Genomic DNA, 25,828 nt, shown 5'->3' on the forward strand with positions numbered 1-25,828 from the left:
AGAAAAGGATAGGAAAATTAGATGTGGATTACTAAATATCAGATCTTTGTCTTCTAAAGCAGTACTAGTAAATGAATTGATATCTGATAATCAAATTGATCTATTCTGGCTTACTGAAACCTGGCTGGGCCATAAAGAATATGTTAGTCTAAATGAAGCCACCCCTCCCAGTCATATTAATACTCAAATTCCTAGAGGCTCAGGCCGAGGAGGGGGAGTTGCAGCCATATTTGATTCAAGCCTGTTAATTAACCCTAAACCCAAACTAAATTATAACTCTTTTGAAAGCCTTGTTCTTAATCTTCAACATCCAACACGGAAATCAGAACAGCCAATTATATTTGTTGTTGTCTACCGAGCTCCAGGTCCGTATTCTGAATTTTTATCTGAATTCTCAGAGTTTTTATCATGTGTAGTCCTTAAATCAGACAAAGTACTTATTGTAGGTGATTTTAATATCCATGTGGACGTTGACAGCAATAGCCTTACTACTGCTTTCAACTCATTACTGGATTCAATCGGTTTCAGTCAGAGTGTGCACAAGGCGACGCACTGTTTTAACCACACCCTCGACCTTGTGCTGGCATATGGTATTGAAATTGAGGATTTAATAATATTTCCGCAGAATCTGGTATTATCAGATCATTTTTTAATTACTTTTGAATTCTTGCTACCTAACCATACTAAACCAGATAATAGCTTCTACACTAGATGCCTATCTGACAGTGTTATAGCTACATTTAAGGTATAACTCCCAAACTCGCAAATTAAAACAAATCTCGCGAAACCTCGAAAGTAAGTGGCGCTATATTTGGTCATATTTGACATTTTTACAGTATTTCACCAGATTCAACCATTTTGCCCTTGTAGGCCAATGTATGAAATCATTGTATTTTTTCTAGTTATATTATGGAGCTGTGTGTGTGTGTGTGTGTGTGTGTGTGTGTGTGTGTGTGTGTGTGTGTGTATATGTATGTGTGGGTGGGTGTATGTGTGTGTGTGTGTGGGTGGGTGTGTGTGTGTATAAGTGTGTGTATGTATGTGTGTGTGTGTGTGTTTGTGAGAGAGAGTTTGTGTAAATCTGTTAACAAACGCACTAACAAAAGCGCACCACTAACTGATATCGGGTGATGATTCAGAAATGATGTTGGGAGACCTCAAAGATGACGACCAGTCCGAGGATTACAAATCAAGTGCAGCTTTATTCAAACAGTGAACAAACTTTCATGACACTGGAACAACCATGAGCATACAGACACGTCTGCCCAAGGATGAACCACATACATCAGAATGAATACCTTTTAAACACTTTTTGTGCTTACACAGCATGAAACATCTATTTCAGTTTGAACAGTTTACTTCTTAAACTACACCTTTTATGGCACGTGCTCCTAATAGATTCTCACATTCCTTCCTCCAATTCCTCTATGTGAAAGTTGTGCCCATTCTAAGCTAGGTTTTACTGTGAGACCATATAATCTTAAACTGACTGGTCTCTAGAAAGTCCTTAGAATAGATAAGATACATTCAAACGTCTGCATGCACACATACCAAACCTATCACTAACAAAAGCGCACCTTACTTTTGACATTTATATTATGGAGCCCTGTGTGTGTTTGTGTGTGTGTGTGTGTGTGTGTGTGTGTGTGTGTGTGCGTGCGTGCGTGCGTGCGTGCATGCATGCATGCGTCTGTGTGAGAGAGAGTTTGTGTAAATCTGTAAACAAACGATGATAATTTTAGTCGTGAAAAAGGCGCACCTTACTTTTGTTATATTATGGAGCTGTGTGTGTGTGTGTGTGTGTGTGTGTGTGTGTGTGTGTGTGTGTGCGTGCGTGCGTGCATGCATGCGTGTCTGTGTGTGAGAGAGAGTTTGTGTAAATCTGGGTGAAAAAAAGGCTTCTTTTGAAGGTGAATGTGTCTTTGAAGACGTGCTTGAATAAAAACATTGTCTCCTGCATTTGTTGTAAAGAAAAACAACTATTAGTGTGTTCATGCACCTGGCTCTAGAGAAGGAGAAAGACCTGGAGCAAAGAGAAGGAGCCTTTATCTTCCAGCGAACTGCAGGACTCATCTGAAGATGACACAAGTTTCGGGAGTCTGACACAAAATGGTCACTGGTGTCCTCCAATTCTGTGAGTGCGTCTAACCCTTCCTCTGAAAGTGGAGAGGACACTGAAGATCCTGTCCATCCTAACCTTGAATGGACAGTGAAGAATTGGCAAGTCTGGTCTCCATCTCATACCGAGACGCTGCGCAACATTCAAGCACCGACCGGCATGATGCCAGAGCCCACGAGATACAGTATGCCATATCAAGAGTCCATGATGTGGCATCCTCTTTCGACCTTTTCTTCACTCCTGACATGGTCCAGCTGATTCAGGAAATGACAAACCTACACGGGAGGCGTTCAATCTCAGGAGTGATGAGAATGCTCGAGAGATTTGAACATACATGGGACTTCACAGTAGGCAGGTGTGTACCGGTCCAAAGGGGAATCCACCCGGAGCCTGTGGGATGTCCATAGTGGGAGACCAGTCTTCAGGGCCACCATGTCCCACAAACGATTTGAAATGATAAGCACCAGTTTACAGCACATGCAGGAGACAATGTTTTTATTCAAGCACATCTTCAAAGACACATGAAATGCGTCCTTCAAAAGATGCCCTTTTTTCACACCAATAAAATTGGAATGATTTTCCAGGTAAGGTTAGAAATACGTTTTCTGTTGTTGTAAAACCTTTTTTTTCTAAGACCACGTTTGCTAATATTTGCCAACATGAATGCTAGCTAGCATCGCTCTCGTTCACAATTTGCGTAGCCACAATCTGGCTTTCCCTCTAGATATAATTGTAGGCAAGATGTTATGTTACAGAAACTGGGAGAAAATACATGAGATTGAACAACATTTTAAACAACTTCATAAATTGTGCTGTAAATGGAATTAATAAGTGCAGAATCACGTTGTTCCCACATCTCCCAGCCCTCTCGGTTATTCATGTGCCACAAAAACTAAGACAGACAGGTATGATGATGATAAAAAGAGCTCTGTTCTTAAGCAGCAGGTGGTTTAATGTGAATTTAGGCCTAATTAGTGACATTGTTGTTGTGTGCGGCAACAATGTAGCTGTATCTTCTGGTATCTCTTCAATGGTGTCAGGGTGCTGCGGGCAACATCTGTGGCGCTGTGGCCTTCCACAGCACCAAACACCCAGTGGCCTCGGTTAAACTCGGCCCAGGAGGACTTTTTTTAGTTTTGCACGGTAAGAAGTAAGAATAATTTCATTGTTTTTTGGGGATATGTATTGTTCATTTTAAATTTGATGACAGCAACATGTCTCAGAAAAGTTGGGGCAGGAAAGTTGAGTAATGCTAAACACAACACCAGAAAGGACCTGTTACACCTAATTATGGTAACCGGCGCAAGACAATTATGTGCTAAAAGAGCATCCATTCCTGCCCAATACAGGATTTTTTACTGCCCTACAATCCAGTGTCTTCTTAATAATTTTCCACTGTTCATGCACCAAATGTGAAAGAATATTGACTCCTAACTGGCCATTTTAGATGAATGATGAAGCCTTCCCTAAAATGTCCATGCTATGCACCACCCATACCATTATATATGCAGACTTTTGAACTGAACACTTATAGAAAGCTGGATGGTCCCAGAACACAAAAAGTTAATTATTTCCAAAAAGTGACACATTTTGATTAAACAGGACAACTTCAGCACAGATAAGACTGCTGCACCCTTGTACCATGCCTAAATGTCATTTGCATGGTATAGTTTTCATAGACAGGGGTTAATCTATGCTTCCTAGAGTCCAGGCAATGCTTTTCATTATAGAACTGGATCATATTTTCTAAGCCTCAAAGATAGCAGAAATCCAATATTGCTGTGCAATATATAAGTAATGAACAAATCCAGATCTTTACTGATGATTAGATTATGCTCTTATATGTACACAATCATGTTGCCAGTTAACCTAATTGGCAGTGAAATTGTTCTCCATATGTTGTCTTTAGCATTAGTCCAGTTTTACAGCCTTGAAGTAAATGGGTATCTACTAATACATCACCTCTTTGAATATATTCTAGATCTGTGTTCATGGCTGAATTTGTACATGGAAAACTTCAGCCCAGCAGAATGATTGTCATCAGGTTCATGGAGGGTGATGCCACTTGTGCAGGCCGTTCTGACAAAAGTCCAAGATGCCCTGGGAGCCTATGACCCCTTGGTCCTGACAGACGGACAGGGGAATGAGATACTTGATTCGGAGGGAACCAGAGGTTAAAGAAAATGTCTTCATCTTTTGTAGTCTAGATCAGGGGTTCTTAAACCTTTGCTTGCTGGGTGCCCCTTTCGAAGGTTTGAATATTGTGTTGCTTACAATGGTCCCTCCAAGAAGTACTGGATCATTTCAATCATAGATAGTACAACATCTATTTTTCATCTCTGTAGTATTGTGGATGTTTTTCTTGCCTGACTGCCAATGCATCCATAGATTTATTTATCTGAAATACTACTGTTTCCTCTCTATAGGCTCTATCTACTGGAAGCAGAATGCTAGAAAAATTCTTGCAGTGCCAGAGCAGCAGTTTGCTGATATAAAGAGTGGGAAAAGAAGGAGATCAACGTAAGTACCCTTAAACAAATGAACTGTCAATATAATTAGTCTATAAAACAATTTACTCAAAGCTATTAACGCTGTTCTTGTTTTTAGCAGAAAAGATGACGAATCAATGGACCTTCAAGAGGTTTATGATAAAATGGAAGAGGTCGTGATGGCTGCCCTGTCGCTCCATGATGTGACTCAAGTTATAAAAAAACTGAGCTGGCCATCGATTCAAGAAAGACTTACGTCTTGATGGAGACACAAGCTGAGCATGTTTGTGCGGCATTCAGCTGTTCTGTGCAAGGGTATGTTGATTGTTACACTTTCAAACAAGCTACTTCCCCTAAAAGTTGTCGTGTTCCTTAAAGCAAACAGATGGGTTTTTTTTTCAAATTCAATACAAAATACCACCAAAATGCCACTTTTAATCACTACTGCAGTATCAACATTATTCAAACCCTTTATGACGATAAAGGGTTTACAGTAACAAACATATACTTTTAAACATTTTTTACATTGGGTGAAGTTTATGTTTACATTTTGGCAAGTAGCTTTTGGCAAACTTTGTTTCTCAGCAGAGGTCAAGAAAAATGGTAATGAAAAAAAGCACGTTATGTGAAGTTTCTGTCTTTTGTCAAGTAGCTGTATAATAAGGGGATAATGTATAGAACGGTGGTCATTATTGGGAAAATAAGTCCTTTCAGTGCGAAGCAAGACCCCTCCACTTGTTTTCAAAAACATACAGTAGGTCAAAAATAGACCCATTTTTTTTTAAATTATTTTTTCTTTTGTTCAATGGTTCAGTATTTTATTTTCAATCCCTAAAACAAATGAAAACATGACATTGACTTCCATTTAACAAGTGATACAGAAGTGTAAAAATTCATATATCACTTATTTTTCATTTCCCATGTGACCTCCATAATAGAATAATGAATGAACGAAAAAGTACACGGACCCATGGCCCTGGCAACATAAGCAAACAACCCACAACTGACATTTTAGTTCAAATGTTGCTAAATTGTGATTGGTGCACAGAAGTACAGTTCAGGACATCAGCTTTTTTTCAACTGAGCCCTGCCTACTTCAAACCAGTGTAGAGAGCACATAGAAAGGCTCAAATACAGAAATCTCTCAAGTGAAATAACTACAACTGTTCGAACTTTTGGGGAAAATGGTGTGATCGTGTGGAACCCTATCACTCATTGTAAAAAGCTGATTGAGAAAACAAGTTTTCTGTGCCTTTATGGTCTGGAAAGGATTCATCGTCTGTAATTTGATTAATTCTATTTATTGCATAGCCCTATTACAACACAGTTTGAACTGTTTCCAGAAAGAATTGGGATCTTGATATCACTTTCATTTTGGAGCCACACTCACCTATGTTTTCACAATGATGCAGACCAACACAGCATATAAAAGTTGTTTCAATTACCTAAATGAACTGGAGTCTGTATTACTGTAATCCAATGGTAAACCATACTAAACATTCTGACACCTTAACTGAGAATCACAGCAGAGTAATAGTGTGAGGAACAACTCCGCGACTCCGTGCGGAGCTTAGCATCACCCATGACGATTGTGATTGGTTAAAAGAAATGCCAATAAACCAGAACACGTTTTTCTCCCATCCCGGGACTGTGGACTAGCCAGACCCTCCTCCACTCCACAGCGTGTGGATGGTCTTATTTCTTGACCTCATTCGAGAGAAAAAAACTTAGAAATAGGATACATGATGCCCCTGAAACATGAAAAAAACACCCAAGCTACATACAATAGCTAACTGAATAACTCATTGGCTGGCAGTAATCCTTTCTATCAGTGTTGATAAATTCTTAGATGATTTTGACTTAAATAAGAGAAAGAGGTATTGTACAGTCCGTTGCTTTTAGGAACTGCAATGTATTTGAAAATGATTCCTCGACTTCCTCGATTAGTATTCCACCATCATATTACTACTCCAAACCTAGCTGAATGACTACTCCTGTGTCACTCTTCATTCTACTTTCTCTGAGTAGCAAAAACATCCATGAGCTTTTATCACAACGTTTTCCACATCAGCCCAAGGAAAACACTTTTTTTGCAATATGTTGGCTTTTTTATCAAATTTTGGCTGTTCTGCTTAGTTTTTTTTGTGCACAAATTGAAAATGCACATGTTCTGCCAGCACACACACATTACTACTCCCACACCTCGCTCCCAGGTCACTCCCCATTCTATTTATTCTGTAAAGTGACAGGCAGTGATTTAAAAGAGGCTCTCCTGCAGCGCTTGGAGCAGGGCATTCTGTCAAGAGAGGCTACAGCACACCCAATCCAGTACACATGCAAAAAGAGACGGATGCATATATTAACATGAGCCACACAAGTCTTTGAACTGTAAAACCAGAGACGGCTCTGATCCGCTTTGCAGAAGAGCACTGGCTTTGATGTGTTGAAAAGAAGGTTTAAAGATCAATTATATCTTCTGTCTCTACTGTCACCCAAGGACTGCTTTAACTTTGGAGTTTAAGATTTGAGTAAAGCCATGTATTAAAATTTAAAGGGACTAGATCAGAGATCACCGTGTTAGTGTGAGTTGGATGACCAGTCTCCCAAAAATATTTCAACTGATGGGGGGATAAGGAATAAAGCCTTAACAAAAATGTATCCATTTGATTTAAGGAATAAATACACTAATCTTTTTTTCACTCTAATTTTTTTCCCCAATTCAGATATCAAGATTCATACTTCGTACTGCAGCCATTTTCTACTTTCAGCTATTGCAACAAAATAACCACACAAGCACATTCAATCAAGCACAGCACAACAGGGAATAATTATAGAAAAAATCTGTGCGAATAAAACTGGAACATCATCTTCTGAAGTGCAAAATGAACTCCTCTATTGGATGGAAGAAAAAAAGTTTGCACGTCCTTTATTCCCATCAGTTTTTTTTTTGTACTTGCTGTCGTCACCATGACCCAAACATGTCACAATGCATTAGACCCTAACTGTGCTAAAACAGAATCCCGATATGCCCGGTCTCCAGGAGGCAACAGGCCGAGTGCTGTATTCAGCATTCACCACACAATAACAAAATTAATATTTGATTTGGATTGGTGCAGTCCACTTCCTGTCTCCTGCAAACACCCTCTACAACAAAGGAGTTCTCCTGTTACCCGTGGACACTTAGGACTACTTTAAATAGCACTCCACAGCACCACAGTGAGCACAGCGCCCTGCAAGAAATACCGTTTGACTTGTCAGGAGTTGCAAAAGAAAAGTTGACTCAAAGACAAAGTAACGCAAACTTTCAACAAAGTGACACTGTCAAATAGAATCAATAAAACTTGATTTCTCTTTGATGAGATTTCACCTCAACAGCAACCTGCTCTCTATTAGGAACAACAACAGAAAATCTATAAAAATGCTAAACTGACTCAAGGTCTCAAATCATTTTCATCATTTCTTCCGGTCTCAAAAGGAGAAAAAAAAACAAGCAGCCGCGTAATACTTAAGAGTGGACCACAGTGTTCATATGAGTCCCTTCAACTCCTGTTACTGCAGATGTCTGACAGCATGTAGGAGTGCAGTCAGACTCACCGGTCTTGTAACTCAAATTGACAGTGAGTGAGCGGCAGCATTTGCAGAAAGAAAAAAAGGTCCACTACCTGACAACACTCAAGACATGAGGGAAGGAAACCAACTGGCTGCTTAACTCAAACTGCTCTTGAGGTAGCTGACCAGGGTCGCTCGTTAGGTTTTTGTGTGTCAAGCTGAATCAGATGGTGGTATACGCAGATATACAACTCATGCAAACCTTCTAGAAAGGATAATTTACATACATTTACATGTGTATATACTAGGGGAGGGGGAAAAAATTGATTCATGTATGTATCGTGATTTTTTTGTGAGGATCTTTATAATCGATTATTTTCCCTACAATCGACATTCTTTACATTTTTTAGCGATGACTGACCTAAATATTTGTATCTCTTTATTCGGTACTGCTGACTACATCATATCCATTTCCAGCAAAACAGACCGAAAGCAGAAAATGCCGAAATTACATGTTATTTACTTCTTGAAATTAAATAAATCTCAGACCCACTGACTGACATGTGATGTGCATTCTTTTTTGCGTTTTTATAAATGTCTCATGATATATTGTCTCTAGAAGTGTATTATTCAACTTTTGATTTTTAAAGGAAGGAAAAGAAAATCGCAATGCTCTATATAATCGAATCACAAAACTTCTAGAATCAGAATAAATTAAAATCGCAATAGAAATTGAATCGGCACCCATGTATCGTGAAAGAATCGAATCGGGACAAAAGCATATCGTCCCAGCCCTAATATATACTTAATAAAGTCAGGGACATGTCCAAGTATTGAATTATTATACATACATGAATGGCTTTGTTGAAGCTTTGCCTCCCCCGTGACAGCTATTTTTATATAGTTTTTTGTAAAGCCTCTGCCCGGGTCTGATTTTTTTTTCCCGATTTGCGGCAGGTAGATGGCCCTACAACAACAATTACGGGATTATAAATTATTCAAAACCGACCCTGAATTGGCCGTCAGGTATGTAATATGTCTATTTCATTCATAAAATAACTTTAAAATGCTTGATGTGGTTGTATGTCAGTAGCCCACATTAAATTACGTCCTGCTTCCATTTAGCGTGGACGTTTTTATTCCTTTTAGTCCGTGTTTGTGTTGGCTTGCTATTTTCTTTGCCTTTGTAATGTAATGTAATGTAATGTTATTTGTGTAAAGCGTCCGTGTGTTTCATGACGTGCTATATTAATTGTTGTAAATAATTTTGCTGAATTTGTCGCTGATCAGTTTTTGGAAATAAAGTTGCTAAGAGTGTCTGAAAAGTCACTAAGTGTTAATAAGACACAACATGTAAATAAGTGGGAGGGATCTCTTTTCTTTTGTTAGAGACTAGCCCCATCCCCACAACTCTACTGTAGCCCTTGTGCCATGCTAACAAATCGCAGGACAGTCTGTCCACTGAACACTGGACATAATTGATATCAACTCATCTAACTCCAGATAAAACAGCAAATAAGCTTTACTGGGATTGGTAACTGTGATGGGCTGCATTTATCATTTTTTACCAAAGACCGTTACAATTCATATTCACACACACAAACACTGACAGACCAATACCAGATACCATGCAAGGCACTGACTTAACTGGACTGGGGCTCAGTGTCTTCCTCATGGACACTTCAATACAAGGACAGGAAGAGCTGCATACCCTTGTGAGCTGCCACCCTGTAATTACTGAATATAAAATTCCGATTCCTTACAATAGTCATTACTGAAAAAAACAATCACATCATGTTACAAAGTAATGTTACTGTATGTTACGAAATACCAACATTTGATGCTGCAACTGCATAGCATTGAAGTAACCGGAAAGCCATTTGTCAGGAAAAATGGCCACAAAACACACATGTAATATGGTGCAGACTTGATTATTCTTGTGTGAATATGTGTGTATTACAAATTACTTTTGGCTGCACACTGCTGGACTATCTGTCATGTTTGCAGCCTGTATGTTCACACACTTTCTCAATTTGCTATACAATCAAGATCTGATAGCATGGTACAACACCATGTAAATGGCTTTGCTTGTTTACTGTAATGAGTCAGTAAATATAATATGGCAATTATGTATTGCTGTTAAAAAGCCATACATGGCACCTTTAACAAAATGCATGCATATGTTTTAAAAATGATGCATGCATAGCACTTAAATTATATATTAAGTTCAGTTTTTACTGCAATTATTTCTTCATTTACATTGTATGTATTTCTATTCTATGCTCTCTACTAAGAAAAAAAACTCAGGTGTGTTGTGTTTGTTGGCAGAATGTCAGCTGCAGGGCTCAGGTGGAAAGATCAGCCAAGTGTCTCCAGGGGGACAGCCAAAACAACACGACCCTAAGCCTTTCATTAATGACAATAGAGTGTAGTGTATCAGAGTCATGTAAGGTAATGTGAGGGGGCGCTTTCACCTCATAATGGGCAACCCTCTGGGATTCGGAGATGAGCTGAGCGCTGCACACTTTGCAGTAGCTGTCTGTGAAAAGCCCTTGGTCCACCTCTGTTGACTTCATCTGGAGAAAAAGACAAACACAGACATGGTTACTGACCTGGACACACTTTGTGGCAATGATCTGAACACGCAACGCTGACCAGTTTAAAACAGAAAAGGCCTGACATCTAACTATAAAGCGAGGAGCCTCTGTGTGTGCGTGCGTCCGGTGTCTTATAAATATCTCGAGAACAGTTCATCCAATCTAACTTCACAGTTGGCGAGTGTATTGCTGAGGACCTAATGAAGCAATATCACAGTTTTGGTGTAGTTTTGACACGCAACATGTAAATAAACTGTGAAACTGAAATGACCCGCAGGTGCAAAAGACGTCACACGCAGCACAATGTTGTTCGAGCCTCTGTATAGCAGCGAGGGCGGGGTTGCTATGTCTGTAGCGAGCTCATTGACTGTGGTTCACATTGGGTTTTTTTCAGGAACAGGGCAGTCAAGCTACTAAGCCTGTTTGGGAATGAATACCTCTGCTGAAGTGTTAAATTTGTTAACAATTCCCGCTTTACTTTTCATCCTTTCTCTAAACGGGAATGTTTGTGTTGGCAGTGATAGAAGAAGTACTCAGAATGTTTTAGTTTTTTTCTGAAGTAAAACTATTTGCTATTATTAGTAAAACTATCAATACTGCACAGTATACAAGTCCTGCATTCAATTGTTCACTTCAAAAGAAAAGAGGCAATATATCATCACAATGTACTTTAATTTACCTAACGTCTGTTCAAGATGGAGCTTTTAAATCTAATTTAAAGTGCTCATATTGTGTTAATTTTCTGGTTCATAATTGTATTTAGAGGTTATATCAAAATAGGTTTACATAGTTTAATTTTCAAAAAAAAGTTTTGTCGGCAAAACTCTGAACACATCTTGCTTTTTAAAGAATGATTTCTGTGCCATTCTTTGTTCTTTTCTCAAAGAAAAGCTTAACTCCAAGTCTTCCAGAGTCGCGGCCAAAGACGAATCGAAAGACCGCTGTTCCCAGCAGCAGCAGCCATAAACCCGCCCACCGACTCTATACACAATGTGATTGGCCCAGCCAGAGTTTGGCTTTCCCAGCTCGCAAGCCAATGGAGAGTTGCTAGACCCCCTGGCTGCAAATTACATTTGCTGCAGCTAGAGTGCGTCTAGATTTGTAGGCATTGCTGCAGCTTCTCTTTTCACCCTGTGTGTTGAGCTCTCTGTTTTAGCTACAAAGTGAGGCATCTTAATTCTATTCCATCTTTGTTGAGAGTCGCACATGTGCAGTACCTAGGTCAGGACTACTAGCCAGTCAGAAGCAGAGTATGAGGGCATGCCACGCTAGCAGCTCGGCAAGCATTATAACGTGTTTACAAAGTGATACACGTTCATCATGGAAGTAAAGGCTGGACTACAATAGAGCTGTTTGAAGCAGTTTGTAAACATAACATGCACAAAAAAGATATACACTACTGGTCAAAAGTTTTAGAACACCCCAATTTTTTTAGTTTTTTTATTGAAATTTTAGCAGTTCAAGTCCAATGAATAGCTTGAAATGGTACAAAGGTAAGTGGTGAACTGCCTAAGGTTAAAAAAAAATAAGGTTACCCAAAACTGAAAAATAATGTACATTTCAGAATTTTACAAAAAGGCAAGAAATGGGTTAACAACGTAAAGTTGTTCTGCAGCATTCGAGGTTGATCAAGCTTTGAAAGTTGGTGCTACCAATTCCCAAAGGTGTTCCAACTTGTCTGGATTACTTACAACCCCCTCTGTTTGTTTAAAAGTATTGTTGGAACACACTGTGGTACCCTACCCTCGTGAGCATTATTTGAACAGTATTGTACTGCAGAAAGTAGTGTGTTGCCATAGAAATGGCGGGAAAAAGGCAATTAACAATGGAAGAGAGACAGACCATCATAACAATTAAGAATGTTGGTCTTTCCTACAGAGAAATTGCGAAGAAAGTCAAGGTGTCAGTGAGTACAGTATTCTTCACCATCAAAAGGCAATTAGAAACTGGGGGAAACTCTGACAGGAAGAGGTCTGGCAGACCCAAAGCCACAACAGAATCAGAAGACAAGTTTCTGAGTCAAGAGCTTGCGTGATAGGCGGCTCACAGGACAACAGCTTCAAGCACAGCTTAATAGTAGTCGTAATAAGCAAGTCTCAGTTTCAACTGTAAAGACAAGACTTCGAGCTGCAGGTTTGATTGGTCGAGTTGCAGCAAGAAAGCCATTGCTAAGACGTCAGAATAAGAAAAAGAGGCTTGCCTGGGCCAAGAAACACTGCCAATGGACTACTGAAGAAGGTGTTATGGACTGATGAATCAAAATTTGAAATCTTCGGTTCATCACGCAGGATTTTTGTACGCCGTCGAGTAGGTGAAAGGATGGTTCCTCAGTGTGTGACATCAACTGTCAAACATGGAGGAGGAAGCGTGATGGTCTGGGGCTGTTTTGCTGGATCCAGGGTCGATGATTTGTACAGAGTGAAAGGCACCCTGAACCAAAACGGCTACCACAGCATTTTGCAGCGCCATGCAGTACCCTCTGGTATGCGCCTAGTTGGTCAGGGGTTCATCCTACAGCAAGATAATGACCCAAAACATAAATCCAAGCTATGCCAGAACTACCTTAGCAAAAAAGAACAAGATGGTAAGCTGAAAAACATGGAGTGGCCAGCACAGTCACCAGACTTAAACCCCATTGAGAAAAGTGAAAGCAAAGCAACCTACAAGTGCCACACGTTTATGGGAACTTCTGCAACAGAGTTGGGAAGAACTTTCTGAAGAATATTTGATTTCCATTGTAGAAAGAATGCCACGAGTGTGGCACGAGCTGTTATATCTGCCAAAGGGGGCTACTTTGAAAAAAGTTTAGAATACATTTTGGTTTATAAATTGATTCCATGATTTCTTTTTTAACTTCAATTATTTATTTGTGCTATTCTTTCATTTCAGTGTACAATAAGACATTGCACTGCATGAATTTCAATAAAAACCTGGAAAAATTGGGGTGTTCGAAAACTTTTGACCAGTAGTGTATAACACAATAAAGGAAAGGGAAAAAGCCAAAAACCATAATAGGAGCATTTTAATGCTGGATAGTTTAATAAATAATAATGGATCATAATGTTATTGTGATATTTTGTGAGTAACATGTTGTTTTCCTCTGAAGTAGAAGTACACAGCAAGTCAGTAGTACACAGTTGGGTTATTTTGTGGTCTTTCTCTAAGTTATTTTTGGGTACAATGGTTCTGGAGAAAGCTACAAGCAGCAACACTACAAGCCAGGCAATCAGCCCATTCGCACTAGTTTTTATTAATTTCAGAATGTTTCCGAAAGCCTAAAACGTGAGATGTTTGGGTACTGTGTTGAATCCCTGGCCTGCAAACGTAGGTACAATTTGTAATTTTATTAAAACTGCAAGTCTGAACCAAGCTTGACCTCATTCAATAACCAAATAAGTGCTGAAATGGAAATTGGTATTAAAGTTACGTCCAAAAGATTTACTATCTACAGAATACAAAAAAAGCAATCTCATTTTTGTTGTTACTGTCACACAGCCTTGCTTTGTAGGTCTGTAGGGAGCTAAGACAAACCAACCAAGATGTAATAGAGCAAGTAAACAATAATCTAATGTTCTTTCATGGGTGTAAATCAATATTTCATTACCTAAAGCATTTTAGTTAGTGACAGAGCAATGAGTCAGAAAAAAACATTATGTATCAAACATTCCACTAAAACTTTAAGGCCATGAAGTCAAAATTATATTTTAGGATGATAAATAAATAACAACAGATCAAGCTGAAAGTTGTTTTCCTGGAAATGCATTAAATATATGGCTGAACTTGTTGCTGTGTTGGAGAAAAGGGGATTCGGAGAGAGAGACGACTGCTAAAAGCTGTTATTTCCATTTCCACAGACACAGCTGAGCCATCTCTGCTTTCTATTACTAATTTAGCCCGGCTTCCAGCATTAGGGGTTCACATTTCATATTTGGAAGCAGTCATGCTCAACTCATCCTCATTTACACAGGCACGTCTTCTTTAGAAGCAGCAGGACAGATGAGAACTGAGGTCATGTGGGTATAAAAGCAGACTCTCTCCAAGTTTGAATAGTCTTCACTGAGACCCGAGATGAAATAAGGAGTAGAAAATAGTTTTTAGAGCTAATGCTACATTTTGTTTGTTCAGTTTTGCATATAAATGATGCTTTCAAATGTTTTCCAGACAAAATGTGACCATCAAATCTTCACACACATAGGTGGTAGTTGAGGCACTGCACAGAATGACAAAATGCAACACGCTTTAATATCTTTTTATAAATGCAGACTTCTGTTTGTGGATACGCCAACATATTTCTGACATAAAGTGCATTAGAGCCTCTGTTGTGATAAAATAAAGTCAAATATGTGGCTTTACCAAACTTACCACTACAGTAGTATTTAGATTATTATTTACTACTATAAACATATGTAAACATGTGGATTGCACTTTTTAAACACTGTCTTTGAACTTTACTATACAGTTAAATAAGTAAAAATAAATAAGTAAAAATAAATACACACTGTTGTGTGTGTGTGTGTATATATATATATACACACACACACAACGGTGTGTATTTATTTTTACAGCACACACAGAGGAGCTGCCTCCAGCCCCTCCCCCTCATGAAGTTGCGTTCCGTGTGCATGACACCGTCAACGTTGCAGTTGCTCAGATAGGCTATCGTTACATTAGTTGCTGGTGTTCTTGCCGTGGGATTAACTGTACTAATAAATCCGTTGAAACACCGCGGCCATGCTGCTGTGAAAGCTCCCCGAACGTCATTCTGTCAGATTCTGGTTGTTACCCCTCTCAGTGGCAGCTCCTCCACTCCTTTTTAACGGAGATAACCAGAGCTAACCGCTAATCAGAGCTAATTGTTGCTATCCGAGCCTTCAGTTCTGCGTGCCTGTATCCATTAACTGCATCTATGGACTCGAGCCCGAATAAAACCCTTAATTTTATTAAAATGGCTGTAAAAATGTTAAACTATAACTCAGAGTTTGAATGACAGAAATCAGCTCAAGGTACGGCGTAGCTTTAGCGTGCCAAGTTGATTCTTTCTCTGTGGAGTGCAGACTGATGTGACCAAATCGCAGCCTTTGCAATTAGGAAATCGTGTTTTAACATATTGCGATATTATTGCAAATGCAATTAATCGTTTAGCCCTAATATAAATGACGCATTCTTTGGGTTGGAGCTACTTCCATGTTGTTTTCTGTCAGGAGCTAACGGTGCAGTAAGAATTATACATAAGAGACATATTACAGCATAGTCTTCAAGTAAAGGACAAATGAGTGAAAATGGATGAATTTGAAAGTTGAACAGTTATTGTTTATTGCTTATTAAAAGGATCCCCATTAGCTGATGTTGTACAAGTCAGCTACTCTTCCTAGGGTCCACACTAGACACACAATACATACCCATTACATCACAGACATTACATTGCAAGAATATATGTTCCACGCCCACCTACATACATATGCAGGTGTACACCCGCAAACACGCACACGTACAGTAACATTAAACAAGAGCTCAAACAGTCACACTCAGTAACTAACACATTATAAATAACCCACAATCTAAAACCTGTTCGCACAATAATACAGTTACCAGATAGATGCCTCTGCATATACTTTTTGAAAGATGATTTACATTTAATCATCCTGATATTCAGGGATAACTTATTCCAGTTTGTTATGTCTCGATACATAACAGTTTTTATCAATGAGCAAGTCCTTAGGCTAGGTACAACGATATGACCATTACTAGCAAATCTGGTGTTATGGCTATGCGTATTATTACAGTAAACAATTTGGTTGAATAAAAATGTTGGCTTATTTAAATTAATAACACAACTTTAAAAAATGTAGCCATATGTATAATATGTATTTAAGGAGATCCTTTGTTCAATGGTGGGCCAAGACAGGCTGGAGTGCAAAGTGCTAGTTCTCACAGAGCACCTCTAGCAGCCCTTGTAATTATCTTTTGCAAGATTTGTTTTAGATGCAGATGACCATACAATTGAGTAATAGTCCAAATTACATAAAATTAATGATTTGGATACATCACTCAACATCGTCCATAGAGTCCAAGGTATAGATAGATAGGTTCACCAGATATAGATAACTCCAATTTGGGTTTGGAAGCCAATTTATGTTGTGATCCAAAAACAATATCTTCGGTTTTTGATATATTTAAGACTAGTTTATTTGTTTAGATCCAATCATGAATAACTTTCAATTCGCAGATATACCTTGATTTACTTTAAGACGTGGTAGCTGCATAATATAACGTGCAATGATCAGCATAAATTGTTAAACCAGCATTTTTCACTGTATAGGACAAGTCATTAATAAAAATTGAAAACAGAAGTGGACCCAAACAACTCCCTTAAGGTAAACCGCATGCTAAATTACTGCCATTGGATAGACTACCATTATAAAAGACCTTATGTGTTCTAGACGAAAGATAACTCATCATCAAGGTGGTCGCAGCTGGGCTGAAAATCAAATGCAGCACTAAAATCTAACATAACAGCAGTTACTTTGTTTGTTTAGACCATAGTGCAGCTTTAAGTGATGTGACGTGTGCTATAACTTTGAGGCAGTGCTGTAGAAGAAGATGTTTTTCTATCGCCTCTGATTTGTCTTGGACACGTTGGTATTTGCACTGGGATTTGTCTCGGACTTCACCATTGGACTCGCCACATGTTCTATTAAGACAGGCAGTGACATTGGTTGCCTGGTATAAGCCTGGCTGAGTCATATACCTCAATCATCAGGCATTAATCATTTCATTTGGGCCACTGACACAATGTCAGCAAGCGCTTTGTACTATGGATTCTTCAGGACAAGTAATAAGTTCAAGAATTGGAACATATACATTTTTTGTGACACCTGTGTTGCTTATTTGTTACATTTTCCATTGGCAATCCAGAATGTTCTTGTTACACCAGAATAAAAAAGACTCAACATCTGAAGTGTGAAGTTGGACTTTAGCTTTATGTGAAAATGCTCTACTTAAAATAATATGGCCTAATTCTGTCAACAGTGTTGTTACACTGCACTTTTGCTTGATCATTACAAGTAATAATGCAAAATGATCATCCTAAAATAGCATATCTTTCACATCACATAAATTATGAACAGGTAAGTAAAGGTAAGGTAAATGTTGAAGAGGATTTTTTTTTTCTCTGTCTTGCCTGTCTCTCATTTGGACTTGGCCTTGACTTGGACTTAAAAGTGTAGTCCGTAAGATTTGAGTTACTTTGTTTCTAGCAGCTTTGGCAGTAAGATGTAATTCCAAGTGAGGTTGGTGATCGCGCGTTTACTTCCCCTGCCATAGTCGCTCCAAGACATGTAGCCTCAAACTGTGTCCTGCTCTCCATGTCTGAAATAGGCTGACATACTATTTATACACTCATACTGACCGACACTAGACTCACGCACTGGCCACAGTTACATTCGGTAGCCTGGTGCGCGGTCTCCTAGTGACAGCCTACCTACCATGTAGCAACATTCACTTCTAACATTTAACTAACATAACTACCAAGATAACATTACGTGTTTGTATGTGACATGATACTTTCCCCTTGGTAATGTAGCCTATGAATTTCCATGAACACAATTCTAAGATGCACAAGAAATAAAGGCTTCTGGGATTGGTTGATAACTCAAACTTGCCAAGAACCGAGACACCCGTTTGATTACATAGACTCATACATTAGGCACGGTTACGGTCTCGTTCAGTAGCCTGGTGCGCGGTCTCCTCGTGACAGCCTACCTACCATGTAACAAACATTTAACTTAACATGACTACCAAGATCACATTACGATTTGCATGTGATATCCATCGGTAATGTAGCCTATGAATTTCTATGTACACAATCATCTCAGATGCATGAGAAATAAAGGCTTCTGGGATCAGTTGATAACTCAAACTTGCCGAGAACCTAGACACCCGTTTGATTACATTAGACTTGAGTATATACTGGACTTGAGCGGTTTCACGATTACATTCAGTCTCGTTCAGTAGCCTACCTCCTCGTGACAGCCTACCTACCATGCAGCCTGCAACATTCTTTAACTTAAACGTACAATATGTAACTTTCTGCCGCTAGGGGTCTCTCAACCAAAACAATGGACGGTAAAACTGGACTTTTGATGACGTTGGGAAGTTGCGTGGAATTATGGGAGTTTTTAGTGTTAAACACCTTCGCTGCCGGTTAGAATGCATCAGTTCACGGACGAGTTTACCCATTCAAGTTTATTCACGTTACGTTTAGTAACGTTTATTCATATTATTGTAATAAAATAGCTGCAGTTTCCCCAACATAATTACGTTTTTCTTGATTTGATTTTTATTTGTAGCTGACCAGTTAGCTAGTGAGCCAGCAAGCTAACAGTAGCCAGCAGCTAAAACACAAAATATTTCACATATCAATGTCACCTTTTGGATGGTTTCAACACCGGGGCGGACAACGTTTGTTGTAACGCTAGCTAGCTAGCTACTACTACTACTAAACGAGGCTGAGAGACGGGTGTGGGTGGGGATTGTCGGGGAAATCTCTGCGATAGCGAGCCAGGACGTTCGATGCCTGTTGTGCAGCAGCAGAACATCTCCCAGCTGCCCAAAACTATCTCCCCTTCACTTTTCAGTAATCTTAACTTTTCGTTTTGGTGCTTAACCCACCTTTTGTCAAAGAACAGCTAAACGCGAAGGGGGGAGAAATTCGGCACATAGCTAGCTACACCGGTAGCGCTACGGAGATGTAGCTATAGCTACCGCTATGGATGTTGCCGCTGTTGTGGCTCTGTGCTGGGTCTGATATAGTCTGTTTCCCAACGTTTAATTAAACTGCCGTTAGCGTCGTAAGTACCAGGCATTGGAGATAAGTTCTGGCCGGGGGTTGCTGTAATGAAAGTAGCTGGCTGATAGCTGACTTGGGGCTAACGGTAACTAGCTAGCTATATGTCCTGGGGCTGTTGTCAGCTGTCATCCCGACTGAGTCTATCTGCGCCGGGGGAGTGGGGCAGACAGACCGGGGTGTGCTACTTTGGCTAAATTAGCATTAGATTAATCGTCTATCTATACAGCTAACGTTAACGTTACTAGTGAAGTTATTTGTGGGTCCTGTTAGCTGTGGTCGAAACAGTCATATAAAAATAACTTTATTAGTGTGTTGAACGATGTTGTAACCTCATAATGTTACCCACAAAGCTTTAGCATCAACGTTAGCACATCGTAGCAACGTCAAGCCGGTATTGATATTGAACTTTCAAAATAGATAAGGTCTCTGTTGTATTACTGTGATAAAAAGTGGAATGTAATTAATCACAAAATGATGCTGTATGGCAAAAAAAAGCAGTATTATGGTTACAAGTATTTTTTTTCTGTGACATTGTATGATTTACAATTACTCCTGAATGTATCATCTTGGTGCCAGTCGGTGCCAGTGTTCTGACGGAAGTTAGAGTAACTGGAGGGTGAAAGGTTATATGACGCCACTGACGGGCGACTAAAGGAAACGTGCCGTGTCTGAAAATAAAATAACAGATTTCTCTGGGTTTGACATTTGGTGGAAACATTTGGGATAGTGTAAGAACACAACTCATAAAAATATATAACATAGGTATGGTCATTTTTAGACATTTTAAAGCAGAAATGTTACATATTGTACCTTTAACATAATTACCAATATAACATGATGTGTATTTGTATGTGATGTATAGTACAGGCCAAAGTTTGGACACACCTTCTCATTCAATTTGTTTCTTTATTTTCATGACTATTTACATCGTAGATTCTCACTGAAGGCATCAAAACAATGAATGAACACATATGGAATTATGTACTTAACAAAAAAGTGAGAAATAACTGAAAACATGTCTTATATTTTAGATTCCTCAAAGTAGCCACCCTTTGCTTTTTTTGATAACTCTGCAAACCCTTGGTATTCTCTCAATGAGCTTCATAAGGTAGTCACCTGAAATGGTTTTCACTTCACAGGTGTGCTTTGTCAGGGTTAATTAGTGGAATTTTTTCCCTTATTAATAAAAAAAGCAAAGGGTGGCTACTTTGAAGAATCTAAAATATAAGACATGTTTTCAGTTATTTCACACTTTTTTTTTTACATTCGGTCTCGTTCAGTAGCCTGGTGCGCGGTCTCCAATCCGCAACTCTTCAACAACTCTTTCGGTCCAATCATGTTGCTCAAGGTAGCCCATTTCCTGATTGATTCTACCACCACTCCAGTGGGGGCGCTAATGAGGTTAAAAAAAAACAGGAGTGAGTCTGTTCATTGACGTATGGCACTCGATTCTCCCAGTTCAGTGACACGACTCGGGTTAATTAACCGGCTCTTCGGTCAGTTCGTCAACACTAACTCCATAGCTGACACAGCACTGTGGATATACATAGGTCTGGCATGCAATACTAATGAAAGCCTGATTCAATGGCGGAAAATCCTGCAGAAAAATTTCAGCGTGGCAACAACTGCCTATACAGCAAAACAACCCAAAAGAGGAAGACTGAGTTATCAAAAAGAGAGTTTAAAAGAGAGTCTGACCATAAATGCAATAAAAAATGTGTCAATATTGGCGAAGCGTTTCAGAAATGGAGAGAAAATGTTGCTAATAGTTTAGCCTTCTGCTAACTGTAGCCAAAGGATCAAGGCTGTGGCTAGCTCACGGCTGCAGGTAAAGCTCATAGCTACAGTTAGCAGAAGGCTAAACTTTTAGCTCTCCATGTCTAAAACGCTTTGCTGATAAGGACATGCATTGCAATTCCGATTCTTCCTTTCAATCCCGGTTCTTATCGTGGAGTTGAAATGGGTCACGTGCTTATTATACAGATAAGAGGAACTTGGAAGGAGAAATTTTGTTTTGATACAATGGTGATTTACAGTTTTACCAGGCCTTTTCAATGTAAAATAAAGCCACACTTTAGAGCGCCGCTTGCTGTGCTCCATGGCTGAAACACAACAAGTGCCTGCAAGTACAGTGGCCGCTACGGAAACCAAAACTTGCACTAACAGATGATCAGTTTCAAAACCAAATTTTCCAAATTACTCCAATTAAAAAAGGATTCCATTGGAATCGTAATTTTTGAAACGGTTTAAATTTGGAACCTGTCCTCAATGCCCAATCCTACTCAGCAGTGAGTTACATCAGGATGTACTCTACCTCTGACTAGGGGTGGGAATCACCAGAGGCCTCACGATAAAATTTCATCACGATACTTATGTCACAATACAATATTATTGCGATTTTAAACATATTGCAATTTTCTGCAATACATTGCAATTTATAACCTTTTTTCCAACTTCAAATTTGTCCCAATTTCAAATTATGTCCCCAAAAGGAAACATTTTTTTTCATCTAAAAATATGTTGTTCATTTCATTTCAATTTTATTGCTGCAAAATGGGATTGTCAAGCAGACAAACTGACCAACACATATACTGTATAATAATAGCTCGATACTTGGCGTCTATATAATATCGCGATACTATGCTGTATCGATTTTTTCCCCCACCCTTAACTCTGACCAACTGCACTTTTGCTCTCTACCCTGCGGCACACAGGCCACAGCCAGACTGACTGGACAAGGATAAAACATGTCAGGGGGCAATGTGTCTGCAGATAATAGGCTAGGGAACAAGAGAAATATAAATAAATCAGAGACGCCGTTCTCCTTCTCAGTCTTGTAATCATTCGAGAGCAGCGTTGTTTCCTGTTCAGTTTCTACAGGACAAACAACATAAATGAGCACCGTTGAGAGCTCTATCAGCTTGCGCCAGTGTTGGGCCCAATGCCTTTTTTAGCAAGGGTACACAGATGCTGGAAATGAATGATTAATCAACCTAAATTTTGAAAAAGAAGCCTCAGCAGCAGCACAAGGAGATGCAGCAGCAGCAGCCTGGGAAAGAACTCTTATTTTAGATTGTATTTCCCGCAGCTAGAGGAAGGGTTCATTCCCAGTTGTTTCATTGTTAACTTTGCATTTTCACCTGAATTGCCCGGATCCTGCGAATGTGAAATAAACAGATAATATACAAACAGCTTGTTTATTTCCCTAGTATGTCTCAATAATGCATCGCCATGCTGTAGACGAAACATTGAGTTGTATCCATTGTCAAGATGTGACCTCTGGCTCTAACTTTTATCTGCATGTAAAGACAGTAATGGGAGTTTATGTATTGTTACCAAAGAGTGCACAGCTCTGGAAGGATTACTATGGCTAATTAACTATTTTTATGGTTTGGCCATCATTGCTATCAGTCCTGATAACATTGTACCAAACTAATTTCTAAATTAAGTGTAAAGGGGCAAGATACATGAGCAGTCAGACAAGCCAAGAGTTTGACCACATAATCTTTACAAGCCGTCCCCACTAGGTTTGGGGCGGCGGATAGTGATATAACCACCACAAACGAGGATATTACAATACAACACAATACATCTCCATAACACAATTTATCTTCCCTCCCTCCTCTGAAGAAAACAACACACAGAGATTGAGTAGCTGAATGGAGGATGACTGACTGACGACCTTGTACTGATGATCTGCTTTAAATCAGTATCCTGCTGGTGTGGCAGGGACTAATGAGAAAACATGCAGCACAGGCAGCCAACTTCAACTTAACTACAGCACAAAAAGCCTATAATGTTTTATCATTATTTAGCTTGTTTGCCAAATCCAAATCAAGTTCCAACAAATTTGAAATCAAAGGTGGTAACGCACCACGGAGATGGTCAGACGTCGGTCCAAGTTGGCAGCTGGTGAGCGTCAGTTGCCCTAGTTTTTGCGGTGTGTCCTGCACCGTTGCCACTAGTCAACCCTCAGCGTTTTTTTTTCCCACAAGTGGCAGTGAGAGGGATTAATCTGATTGAGCAGCTGAGTAGTGCCGGTTAACGTCTCGTCCACCTTGTCCTCCATAGCTGAATTGATGGATTTGCAATGATGGCCTTACTGCGCATTGAGGCAATGAACGGAATATAGAAACTTATTTTTAGAAAAAGAAAATAGTGAAAATGTAATAATTTGCATCATGATTACAGTATACCATTTGTTTCCAGTCTTTTATGTTTTACGTTGCAAGTAATATGCTGCTTACAACTCAAAACAACATCAGAAAGAACCAATGAAAAATGTTTTTGCTGGTGTTGCTCTTAATAACCTTTGAGACTTTGGGCCCTATCTTGCACCCGGCGCAGCACAAAGCCCGACACAGTTGTCAATTTCCCGTCCAGTGCCCACGTCGTCTGAAAACCACTGAGCACGCAGCAGACACGCAGCGGAGCCGGTCTGCAGACGTTACACATCTGGTGGAAATGAGGAGTAAGAGTCTACCATTTTTGTGTGGGTTTAAGCTGTTAGACTATCTGGCTGTGTATGGTGTGTGGGGGCTGTATAGAGATTGACGCAGCGCTATAGAGTTGAAAAAAGATGATTTATTAATCGGTCAATCAGACAAACAAAAGGATATATAAAGATACAGACGTCCTGGGGCGTCCTGTTTGATGGTTTAGCTACCCCTAGTGTCTGGTGGAGCTAGTGTTAAAAGATTTACATACATATTACAAATTATACAAAAAGAATACTGTCCTATATCGTAAAACTTAATTTAAAAAGCATAGACCTCTTTCTCCCGCTACACTGTGGTTGATGCTAGACTGACATCAAAGCCCCCTAGCAAGCAAGCTATCTAACTAGCCAGTTGGACGGCTGGTCAGCAAATTATATAACATATATAACATTATATAAAATCATATTTAACAACTTAATGTTTCATTCACACACTCTTGTCACAGCATAAGAAAAGCACATTGCTATCGCCAAATGAGTGACAACTTTGTTTGGCTCATTTTTTGTAACCAGAGTAGCATGAAGGCATGATGGGTGGAATTAGCAAGCTAGCTAACTAGTCAGCCATCTGCAGCGGGCTGCTCCGTCCCTCCGCTTTACCACCGCAGGAAGACTTCTTGCAGCGTTTTGGCCAAGACACAGGCGACACGTGGCAACACCACAGTTGGCCTTTATTGGCACTAGTTATTTGCTGTCTGCCTAGTGCGTCAGACTTACATAGTCTATCCTAAAATAAACTCTAGAATTCTTATTAATTTGCAGTGTCTCAGCTCCCTCACTTGAGATAAAAGCTTAACTTAATAAAAGACAGAAGTCACCAAAGAGCCTGTGTTTCCACACGTTAGATGGTTAGGTGTTATAATTATCCATTCAGATGGTTAGGTGTCATAATTATCTGTTCAGCACTGCTCACTAGTTTTCTCCATTTTGTGTTAGCAAAGAGAACAACACAAGCAGTGGGTCAGATGGACAGTTTGTTTTAGGAACGCCCACACAGTTTGGGATTGGCACAGCCTGTTTTTACACCTAAAATCTTGAATTCAATGATTATAGATAAAGTATTAAATTACTAAAAGCAGCTGAGCACACCTCAAATGGCTGTGCTAATCTGTGATGACAATTTAGCTAGTGATTTACTGTTAGCCTTTGTTTCTCTTCCACATAAGTTTTAGCCAACCTTGGTACTGCTCCTATCAGCTTGTGTGTCTTGCTGTGTCAGACTACTTCTTAGCAATATTGCTGGAAGCCTGAAGCATTCTCAGCACTTAGCGATTAACTTGTCGAGAACAGGAATGAAGTAAGATGACGCGCCAGATGGTTTGTTAGACAGAATCTTGCAGAAGCCAGACGGTCATAATTACAAAAATAAGACCCAAGTTGCAATACACCAGAATGGTATTTTAACCCTTTACTTGACAGCATCACTTTCTTCTTGTCCCCAAGTGTGTCTCTCACTCCGCAGCGCAGGAAAGAAAGCAAGTCCTGCTCAGTGTGAAGTACAGCTCTCCGAAGAGCAACCACTGCTCACTAAATTAACATGCCAGTCTCCTTGGCAATCAATTCATTAAGCTAATGGATTTTACTGTCAGGTACAACCCTGTAATTGCAAAAGGTTGACTCTCTTCTAAATGAGATGCTAAGAAAAATATTAAATTTCACCAAGTGTAATTGGATAAGGGAAGGCATCACATTGTAAAACAACAGGGGGTTCTCTACACAATTCAATCA

The 25,828-nt window shown here is 39.5% G+C and overlaps 1 protein-coding gene across 1 annotated transcript in view; it reads right to left on the bottom strand.

Moving 5' to 3' along the window:
• The window catches only part of zmat4a (zinc finger, matrin-type 4a), a 238,844-nt gene that overhangs the window by 187,831 nt on the left and 25,185 nt on the right, over positions 1-25,828 (bottom strand). Inside the window, exon 2 of the mRNA XM_028578250.1 lies at positions 10,632-10,733. Within this exon, the coding sequence (XP_028434051.1) occupies positions 10,632-10,733 (102 nt within the window). The remainder of the gene's footprint in view (positions 1-10,631; positions 10,734-25,828) is intronic.

This window comes from Perca flavescens, chromosome 5, assembly GCF_004354835.1.
Source record: "Perca flavescens isolate YP-PL-M2 chromosome 5, PFLA_1.0, whole genome shotgun sequence".
Classification (NCBI taxonomy): domain Eukaryota; kingdom Metazoa; phylum Chordata; class Actinopteri; order Perciformes; family Percidae; genus Perca; species Perca flavescens.